This window comes from Ipomoea nil, unplaced genomic scaffold (assembly GCF_001879475.1).
Source record: "Ipomoea nil cultivar Tokyo-kokei standard unplaced genomic scaffold, Asagao_1.1 scaffold2283, whole genome shotgun sequence".
In the NCBI taxonomy this organism is placed as follows: Eukaryota; Viridiplantae; Streptophyta; class Magnoliopsida; order Solanales; family Convolvulaceae; genus Ipomoea; species Ipomoea nil.
The window spans coordinates 4,154,817-4,165,611 of NW_017618711.1; the positions used below are offsets into that span (position 1 = coordinate 4,154,817).

General features: G+C 33.6%; 1 protein-coding gene and 1 non-coding gene across 3 annotated transcripts; one reads left to right on the forward strand and one right to left on the reverse strand.

Annotated features, from left to right (window-relative positions):
• Positions 1–3,802: 3,802 nt before the first annotated feature.
• Positions 3,803–3,874, reverse strand: TRNAW-CCA. Its single transcript has one exon. It is a non-coding gene; the product is annotated as a tRNA-Trp (tRNA).
• Positions 3,875–6,252: 2,378 nt separating this feature from the next.
• LOC109151395 (UDP-galactose transporter 2-like) lies at positions 6,253–9,895 on the forward strand. 2 transcript variants are annotated; one of them, XM_019299407.1, is made up of 6 exons: positions 6,253–6,557; positions 7,149–7,390; positions 8,059–8,243; positions 8,331–8,531; positions 8,748–8,909; positions 9,320–9,895. In XM_019299407.1, the coding sequence occupies exons 2-6, from the start codon at positions 7,261–7,263 to the stop codon at positions 9,638–9,640; spliced, it is 999 nt and encodes a 332-aa protein (XP_019154952.1). In that variant the 5' UTR covers positions 6,253–6,557; positions 7,149–7,260; the 3' UTR covers positions 9,641–9,895. The 2 variants fall into 2 exon arrangements, with proteins under 2 accessions (XP_019154952.1, XP_019154953.1); XM_019299408.1 differs by lacking the exon at positions 6,253–6,557 and adding an exon at positions 6,647–6,666.
• Positions 9,896–10,795: the final 900 nt, after the last annotated feature.

Sequence of the window (10,795 nt, forward strand, 5' to 3'; positions counted from 1 at the left end):
CAAGACTTTAAAAATATATTTTAAATTTAAATTTACAAAAGTTACGATAATTTAAAACAAAAATGGAGTTTACCTTGTTTATCCGAAGAACGTTCTTGCACTCGCGATACATCCTTAACAGACACCATTGTTTTCGCTATTGTTGTTTATAGATGAGCAATAGATTCTGTCAAGCCTTGGTCGTCTTCGCCTGAGATTTGCTTGCTCAAGAAATTACGCAAAATGTGTCGCTGTAGTGGAGAGAATGGAGAAGCGGGAAGGTTTGTGGTGAGACTATTGACGTTTTTGCCCACGAACGTTAACATAATACCAAAAACTTCAACCGCCTGATGCTGCGCGAAAATTAAATCCAACGGCTGAAACCAGCCATAATAATTAAATCGATCCAATGGCTTAGATTGCTGCTCATTTTTAACCTATGGAACTAATTTCACATGATCTAATACATACATACTTATATATATATATATATATATATATATATATATATATATAGGGAAAATGGCACTTTCTCTCCCTGTGTTATATACTTATAGCACTTTTTCCCCTTAAATTATTTAAGTGGCAGTTTTTCCCCCTGATATATTAAATGGACATATTTACCCTTAAAATAAATATTTCATTTATTTTTCTTCTCCAACAAATTATAACCACAATTTGAAAAAATAAAATGCATTAATTGTTGAATTTTTTGAATACTTTAAAAATAAATAAATAAAAATTAAAATAAAGTTTGAACCAACAGTTCAAATTGGATCCGAAATCATGAACCGACGATTCAAAATAGAAACCAAATCGCGATTATATATACTTATATGTAGAGTCAATATAAATGCGAAAAAAAAAAAACATACACTATTTGCAAATATTATAATTCTAATTTTAAGCTATCGCTAGTAGTTGTTCTGATTTGAATCTCCGATTCACGGTTCAGGAGCCATTTTTTTTCCAGCTGATGATTTTAATAAACGGAAACCCAAATATTGGGTTATGTTATGAATTATAACCGAAATTTTTTTATTTGATTGCTATAGTGTTCGGTTCAGTTCGAACCGAACCGTGGTCATCCCTACGTATAAGCTATAATTTGTTGAAGAAGATAAATAAATAAAATATTTATTTTAAGGGTAGAAATGTCCATTTAATATTATAAAGGGGGAAAACTGCCACTTTTATAATAATTGAGAGGACAAATGTGGATGCATGAATAACTCAGGGGGAAAAAGTGCTATAAACATATAACACAGGGAGAAAAAGTGCCATTTTCCCATATATATATATATATATATATATATATATATATATATATATATATATATATATATATAAACATAATTAAAATATTGAGTGTCATTCTAAATAAACTAAAGAAAATAAATTAAACGAAAAAAAAAAAAAAAAAAAAAAAACTTGACCTATATTTGTTTTAAAAAAAATGCAAGAAAACGATTTTTAAGGTTCTTTATTTGTAATCTTTGATGATCAACTTTGAATGCTATGTATATAGTCTGGCTAATTAATTGACCAAAGTTCATGTTAAATTTTATATTGTATTTGTTTAATATACTCAATCATATTTGTTGTTTCTAGACTTTTTGGGAAGCCTACCGGGGTTCCAACACAACTGGAAAAGTTGGTGAATCACCGGAAAATATGGGAGATCTAGTACATTGTTCGTCGGAAAGTAGTGTGTATCTTTAGAAAGCTTGGCCCTTTGTACAATGCCTTGATACGGTATATATAGGGGTTCGAGTGAGAGCAGGACTCGGACTCAACGGACTACAATTAATGACTAATTATATATGGGTATTAAATGTCTTCAATGATGTTCTAATTACTTTTACATTTATTTTTCTCCCACGCTCTTGTCTTCCAACTGTCCATTGTCTCCTCTTTATTCAGGGTATTGAATGATTCCTTAACGGTCTTCCAAGGACTCTTCCTTATTCGTTCACCTGATGCCAACTCCCTACGCCACTCGATCTCGGACGTCTACTTGCTAAGTCACTGGGACAACTCGGCTACTTATTTAGAGGGGAAGCCTCATCTTCTTCTCCGACGGTGATCTCTGTCACCGGCCGTCACTGGTTGACCAACCAGGGTGGCTGTCTGATCTCCTCGATCCATATCCCATCAATATTCATAGTATATATTCAACAATTATGCCAACTCTGATTGGGATGGGTTTGTACGTAAGACCTTTCTTATGAAAATCAATGAGTAAGCTAAGAATAATAAATTGTTAGCGGAATATTCCGTTACTAAAGTTTACACCGACATAATGTAGGGGTATTTAGTAAAAGTAAATGATATAATAAAGGGTAAAGTAGGAAAAATATTAAAATAAAAATAATATGATCATTTATTTCAACAAACAATGGGACCAACATTTTTTACTTCCCGTAATAGGTCTAACTTTATTACTCTTATTAGATAAGTAGATTTGTTAGAGAAGGAAAAAAATAAATGAAATACTTATTTTTAAAGAAAAATATTCATGGCAATGACCTTGTGGTCTAGTGACACGAAGTGGCTCTCCCAAATGGAAAGTCATGGGTTCGTGCCCCATTGGGGACGATATTGACTCTTTGTGCTTCAGTAGGTTGAAAAAAACGGGCGGAGCTATAGTGGGGGTAGCTGCCTCCCCTCCCCCACCCCCACCAATTCTTCTATGGCTTAATCATAGTTTTTATGGCATTTTACTAATTATTATTAATAGTGAGCCTATAGCTTCAACCATGGTTACACTAGCAGGAACAAATAAAAATTCTTCTATGGCTTAATCATAGTTTTTATGGCATTTTACTAACTATTATTAATAGTGAGCCTATTGCTTCAACCATGGTTACACTAGGCGGGATAATGAAAAAAAGATTAGCATGGCCGAGTCGACTGGGTCAAATCGGCTAACTCGACCGAAATGGACGAGTTAACTCAGCCGAGTAAGGCGCTAGGCGGCGGCCTAGTCAGCTAAGTTAGGTGCTAGACGGCCGATTGCCTAGGCGGGCGCCTAGGGGGGGAATCGCCACGGTCTAGGGGCACCTAGCGCCTAGGCGGGTGCCTAGACCGATTTTTGCAACAGTGACTTCAACACATAACATTATTTTATATTAATAATGAGATGTGTAATTTATAATGTATTTTGTATTCTAACTATTTTATCAAATTAATTATGTTTCATATTTTGTTATGAATATTTTTATAAAGTTTTGATATGTTTTATTTTTTACTCATATCCAATAATATTTATGGCTATACTTCTTAAGTGTTTCATTTTTTTTCAAACTATCTCTTTTGTTGTAATGTTCCGCCCCCACTGGACAAAAATTCTACCTCCGCCCCGGGGTATAAGCTTATAATTCATTTGAAAAAGTTTTCATTTTTCCAATAAATAAATCATCATTTTGGTCCCTCAGTTATTTCTCAACTATCAATGTAGTCCCTAATTTTGATTTTTATCCAATTTGATCATCAAATTGTTTAAAATTTCGTCAATTAAACATTTTCAGTGACAAAAATGGTGATTTTCACATTTTTAAATTTTTGTCATTTTGATCTCAAAAAGGATTTAATTGGTAAAATTTAAACAATTCAAAAATTAAATTAATTAAAATTGAAAATTATGAATTACATTAACAATTAAAAAACAATTGATGGACCAAAATGTTAATTTCCCCATAAAAAAAATACTCCGCCGTAACAAACAGAATTTGTTGTGACGGTGAACAGAGAAAGGATAAAGCCTCGTAGACGAGCTACAACTTTTGCAAATTGCATTTGCAATCACAATAGCTAAAGGATTTGAACCCGACGTGAATCGAACACGCAACCTTCTGATCTGGAGTCAGACGCGCTACCATTGCGCCACGGATCCGATAGTGGTAAACCTTACTGTACATCGTATTAGACCGTTTTAAATATAAGTGCTTGATACTTGTTTTCTTTAATTAGAATTAATGCTACTTTCATATTCATTTTCAATAATTAACAAACAAATAAAATAAAGTAAAATAATTAATTAATGACTAAAGGTGCAACTTAGTGTAAATGATGACAAAATAAGTAAACTTAGGAAAACTAAAAAGAAAAAAGAATATGTTGAAACTTAGCATGTAGGTAGGGGTGCGAATGAAAGAAATATAGAGTATTATGACTCCAATGCCACCCCCCTGTACCCGCTATCAATATGAAAAAGAAGATTTAGAAGTATAACATTTTGGTCTAGTGACACCAAATTACTTTTTCATAGGGGAGGTTGTGGGTTTGAGCCTCAGTAGATGCTATATTCAAAACTGGTTTTGCTTGCTTGATTAACCCGCACTGTCCAGCCATAAGTAGGGAGCGGGTGCATGACTATTGCAACCTGCCAAGAGCTGGGATTTTTAGCCCACTGCGCATGGGCTGCAGGTTTTGCCCCCGATCTATTAATAAAAGAAATTATAACTTAATCCCTTATCAACCTAAACATGATAGCTCCAAACTTCCACTACCTCTACGCCATGCGAACACGCTCTTGATGTGAGTCGTTCAACGCCAAATAATAAAACTAAACTAACCTATAGACATGGCAAGTTCATGTCAGATCCACAAGGAGTTTTGAGTTAACTACTATTTCATAGGTAAATTTTTCTCTTAACAAATAGATTATTTTAATTAAAACATAAATAGAATAGAACAGAATAAATTATAGGAAGATACTACTCATATTCCCAACTTTTACTCCCTCTCACCAAATTTTAATGTTGGGACATTTACTTACCCACAAGATGGATGAAGATAACTTATCATTCTTTGTCACCTCATGGACTAAATAGGAAATGCATGTAGTAAAACTCTAAATTAAATTCAAGAATAAATCAACCAGAAAACTAGTATCAAGAATTATAATATAAATGAAAGTTTCCAACTCCAAGTATTAACTCTAACTAATACTTTCACACACACACACACACACAAAAAGAATCTAACTAATTTGACATGATAATTGACACAAAAGATATTTATTCATCACAATAATTGACGTAGATTAACCGTGAACGCGCATTAATCTCTAACTCACTTAATTTATTTAAAGGTGACCAACGCCGTCAATTAAAACTAATTGATAGCCTAAAAATAAAATTTTTAAATTTATTTAAATAATTTTAAATAAAATAAAATTTTAAAAAATAAAAACAAAAATTCAACCAATCCTCTTTCATCTCAGCGGGAGACGAAGAATTTGTTTTCGTCTACGGGGCGGGGATGAAGGCAGGAAGGAGGTTTGGATTTTTTGTTTTGTAATTTTATTTTATTTAAAATTATTTAAATAAGTGCAAAAAATTAATTTTTAATAAGGTAACTGCTATGTTAGTAGGAAAGACTGGATAAACATGTAGTAAGATTCAATTGTATGATTTTGTGTTGTTCAAGAATCTAATTGTAATTTTTCACGTAATTTGATAGTCCATTTGACCATTATTCTAAAGAAAAAATTAAATGTATCAAGATATTGGTCTAGTGAAATTGATAATTTGATATAGTCTGGCGAAATTATTTATTTATTTATTTTTATTTTTTTACGAATCAGAGTGACAAAGGGCTGAATCTCAGAGGATCGTGACAGCAATAATACTGAAAATCTATGCTGAAGCCTTAGGAGGAATTCCACCAGATTACAATTAGGCCATCGAATTAAAAAAACAATGCAATTGGGTCCGTGAACAACACAAAATCATGCAATTAGGTTCAAAATGATCTGTTTACCTGAAAGAACTATTGCTGATTTTAAAATTGATTTTTAAAATAATTTTAAATAAAATAATTAATAAAAAAATTACCCGAGACGAAGGTTTCTTCATCTCCCGCCATGGAGACGATGAGACCATCGTCTCCATGCCCAAAGAGACGAAGCCTTCGTCTCCATGGCCATAGAGACAAAGATCGTAGTTTAGGTTTTTTTTTTTTTTAAATTATTTTATTTAAAATTATTTTTAAAATCGGTAACTGCTCTTTGAGATAAAACATGTCATTTTGAATATAATTGCATGATTATGTGTTGTTCTGGGACTCAATTGCATTATTTTTTAGTTTGATGTTTTAATTGCATAGTAATTTTTTGTATTGTTTTTTAGTTTGATGTTTTAATTGCATAGTAATTTGTATGCAGTTGAGTGACCTATTTGATGTTCGCAAAAAAAATTTAGATACCACATTGGTTGAAGAAAGAATAAAGGGGAGTGGGCATACAACTACACAAGTTTAAGCTGAGTTCTCTCTTGTTTCCTTTATCGGGTCAAACCCTAACACGTTATTCTTCCCTTCCCCATTTTCATTCCTTTTCACGTCGTATATTCATTTACGTATCCGTATATATACGCCCACACAATTTCTGCACACATTCATATACGTACAACACACACAACCTTCCAACTGTGCTTTGGACAGAGAAAGCGAGATAAAGAGAGAGAAAGAGAGAGAGAGAGAGACAGAGAGAGAGAGAGAGAGGGATGGTGCTGTGAAGATCTAAATTCTTCACTTTCTGGGAGGTCTCTTTCATTCTCGTTAATTACCAAACGGTACATCTCCCAATTCTACATACTATATGCATCTTTCGAGGCATTTGAATATTTCCACATTTGCAATGCGTGTGTATATATGTTGTTTGTTTCGTGGAGGATATTTCTGGTATGTTGTTTATGGTTAGATCTATTGGAAAATTTGGTGAATTGGTTGTGATCTGAGTTAGGGATTTAGATCTGGTAATGTAACAGTGAAATTCTGCTCAAATTTGGAGAATTTTAAATTTTCTCATACCATGATGTGAGATTGTTTGGATCTGTCAAGTGATCGATGAAATTATTGTACTTTTGGTTAGTTTACGTTGAATTTTAGTAGTTTGTAGTTCATCATTTCATTAATTTGTAGGTTGTGTTTGACCTTTAAATCTTAAATTTTCAGTCTCTTATGGAGCATAGTTTCTTTTACTAGCATTTCAAAGTATTAGTTTAATGTAAAATTTCTGTTTTGGTTGCTGTGATTTTTTCTTCAACTTGTTTATTATGGTTTATGTGGATAGTAGATGGTAGGCTTAATTTAATGTTATTATGAACTTGAAATTTATGGATAACTTTGCCTGATTTGCTCATGTTTTTAATGATCTTTTGTAGGGAGTTTGAGTGGGAAAGTTAAGAAAAGATCCTTGTTTGAGCACATAAATGTGAAAATCTGTATGGTATTTGAGGAGTAAAAGACTGAGGGATTGTACAGAAATAAAGGAAAATGGCTCCTGCAAACAAGGCTGAGAAGAAGGCTTCAATTGATGCAGCTGCATGGATGTTCAATGTGGTCACTTCTGTTGGAATTATAATTGTCAATAAGGCATTAATGGCTACATATGGCTTCAGCTTTGGTAAATTTCTCATCTCTGACTTCCCCTTTCTTGTACTAAATTATATTCTTCATGTGTAATGTGAGACTTCATTTATAGATAACAAAACATTTTCTATGCTTTTGTTTTAAATTAGGAATCCAACATCAAAAGTTAAAATAATCAGAAACAGCTGAAAGACCTGGAGTAACTTATAGATTGTTATTGTTCTGGTATAACATAATTTGCTATCCTTCTGAGCTACAGTATTTGGGTTCCATTTAGAAAAACTCATTTGATGAATTTGTATTTCCTATGCGGTTTGATCATAAGCAGCTGACCATCATGCAGAATGAGTAAATCAAGAGTTGTTTGTCCAAAGTCCAAAGATATCCTCTGCTTTCACACTACAGGAGAGGAAGAGAGTTTTGCATTCCTGCTTTTCTTTTTCTCATGTATTGTGTGTTTATGGGGTGGATTGATTTCTTTGCTATGACCATGTTATCTAAAAGACAGAAAAAAACATAAAATATGTAAAATTTGCAAATTAATAATTGAGACTTTTTTCCTGGCAGTGACTGAATACTGAATTTTTATAATTAGCATTTTAGTTTTCACAATATTATTTTTTCCTAGTCGTGAGAGTTTCACTATTAAACATTCTTTTCATTATCTTTTGTTCTAGCTTTTGATTACAACAATTCTTGCAGCTACAACATTGACTGGTATGCATTTTGCTACAACCACCTTGATGACGGGTGTTCTTAGATGGCTTGGATACATCCAAACTTCCCACCTACCCATTGCAGACCTTCTGAAATTTGTGCTATTTGCAAACTTCTCTATAGTTGGGATGAATGTCAGTTTGATGTGGAATTCAGTAGGCTTCTACCAGGTAATCCTCTGTATATAAAATTCCTCTTGGAATTTTAGTTTTTGGAGTTCAAATATTTTTAACCTCTGGGATCTGGATCACTATCAGATTGCAAAGTTGAGCATGATCCCTGTATCCTGCTTGCTGGAAGTTGTATTTGACAAGATTCGATATTCAAGAGACACAAAGCTCAGCATTTCTTTGGTACTATTAGGTGTTGCTGTCTGCACAGTTACTGATGTGAGTGTTAATACCAAAGGGTTCATTGCAGCCTTTATTGCTGTATGGAGTACTGCTCTGCAACAGTATGTAAGTTGCTTCTGCCTGATATTTCTTATAAGGACATAGAGCTGGGTTTAACAATAGGGGATAGATATTCTGTGCATACATTAAGACTCAAATTTATTTTCATGCTTTTCTAGTGCCTTCAAAGAAGCCTCCTGATTTTATGAAACATTTACTCTGTATTTCATTTCAAGTCAAATATTTGAAAGGAATTTAACAATTCTCAATATATCTATGCAGTATGTTCATTTCCTTCAAAGGAAATATTCTCTAAGTTCTTTCAATCTGCTGGGACATACTGCACCAGCTCAAGCTGGAACTTTGCTGATAGTAGGCCCTTTTCTGGATTATTGGTTAACAACCAAGAGGATTGACCAGTATAATTTTACCTTTCCATCCATGGTAAGTATATATTCTGTATATTTGCTCAGTATCTTATTATGTGCTCAACATAGTCCATAAGTATTCCTGTGCTTGTCACTGTTTGTGACCTTGCTACCAGTGTGTGTGTGTGTGTAGATATAACCTGTGGTTCTGCAAAGGACACATTTTCTGCCGCCCTTTTGCACTTTAGATTCACTTTAAGAAACTTGGCAGTTGGCACACTTCAGCATGTTAATTGTTTGATTTTTGGACTCTACACAAGGGACCTACTAACCTACTTTCAAATATGAGAACAATGGTAGTCATCCCTATTTTTGAGATGCATTCATTCTCTGTGCTCTCTGAGTCTCTTCTAAACAATGATTAAGTCTATCAATGCGCCCCAACTTGTGATGTCTGACTTTTTTTTTCCTGAACTTCTTGTGCAGGTGTTCCTAATCCTTTCGTGCACAATTGCAATAGGCACCAATTTGAGTCAGTTTATATGCATTGGCAGATTCACTGCTGTCTCATTCCAAGTGCTTGGGCATATGAAAACCATCCTAGTTTTGATACTGGGATTTTTGTTTTTCGGGAAAGAGGGTCTCAATTCGCAAGTGGTGATTGGCATGATCATCGCAGTTTTGGGAATGGTGTGGTATGGCAATGCCTCGTCTAAGCCTGGTGGGAAGGAGCGCCGTAGCCATTCAATGTCAAAGAACAGCCAACAAAAGCATTTGGAATCTTCTGATCCCGATGATAAGGTTTAAGAATTTGTAGCTGAGAACAATACACCTTATACCAGGACATTTTAGTTGTCTGACTCTAGGTATGCCTACCAACTCAATTAAGTTAAAAGCCTTTTGAATTTTGTAATTCCTATATCTATTCTTCTTGTTATTTACTACTCCCCTTTGGAAGGGGGGTTCAGACTATGTTATAGGACTTAGTGTTATCCTAATTTCTCCATTTTTGATTTGATCAATCATCATAATTTATAAAGATCGATTTGTGCACTTTTATTCTTCATTGTTATTGAATAGATTACACAAGATCTGAGATGCAGTTGAGCAATTTGCCTTTTTTTTTTTTTTTCTCCATTTTCAATTTTGTCCTGAAGTTTGAAAGAATAACAATGTGGTTTCAAAAAAAAAAAAAAAACAATGTGATTTTTTGTTGTTGTTGGGGGTACATTTGATGGAATGGGAAATCTAGTTTTACTATTAGGAAAATGGTCAAATACACCCTTGAACTTTAAACTAAAATACAATTAGTTCCATGAACTTTTGAAAGGTGCAATTAAGCACACTAACATGTCATTTTAAGTATTGAACCCCAAAAATAGGTTAGTGACCTGTAATAGCAGGTTGCTAGGGATCCAGCGATGTTTTTACTATTTTCAGGAAAAAAATTGACGACCAACGAACAATCGATGGTAGACCTTCTTCAGGCGACCCCACCGGAGAAGGCAACCAGTTGGTCGCCTTTGCCTTCTCCCGGCGACCCACTGAAGAAGGCAACCAGCCAGCGCCGAGAGGTGTCCAACAAAAAAGTGAGCACGAAAAGTTAATAAAATGACGAAAATTGCAACGCCAATGATAGCTTAAGAGCGAAAAGTGAGCACCACCATTAATTATGGACAAATTCTATAATTATCCTATAAGTCTATAACATTTAGAGATGAAAAGTGCAATTTTCTCAAAAAAAAATAAAAAATAAAAAAAATGCATGTCTTTGGACAAAAGAGTAATGTATATTGTGTGTACCATAAATAGAGCATTTCTTTGCTTCATCACCTATATATTACATAAACACTTTTTCACTATTAGTGCATACATAAATATATTCCTTTTAGAGAAATGCTACCGTGTGTATGTAAACATGGCGTTTATCCAAAAAAAAAAAAAAAAAAAAAAAAAAGAGAA

What these genes read in the sequence shown, in the direction of transcription:
- LOC109151395 (XM_019299407.1), top strand. Translation starts at nt 7,261, where the DNA reads ATGGCTCCTGCAAACAAGGCTGAGAAGAAGGCTTCAATTGATGCAGCT. An exon ending in TACATATGGCTTCAGCTTTG is followed by an intron (nt 7,391 to 8,058) that starts GTAAATTTCTCA and finishes CAATTCTTGCAG; the next exon opens with CTACAACATTGACTGGTATG. An exon ending in GTACTGCTCTGCAACAGTAT is followed by an intron (nt 8,532 to 8,747) that starts GTAAGTTGCTTC and finishes ATATCTATGCAG; the next exon opens with TATGTTCATTTCCTTCAAAG.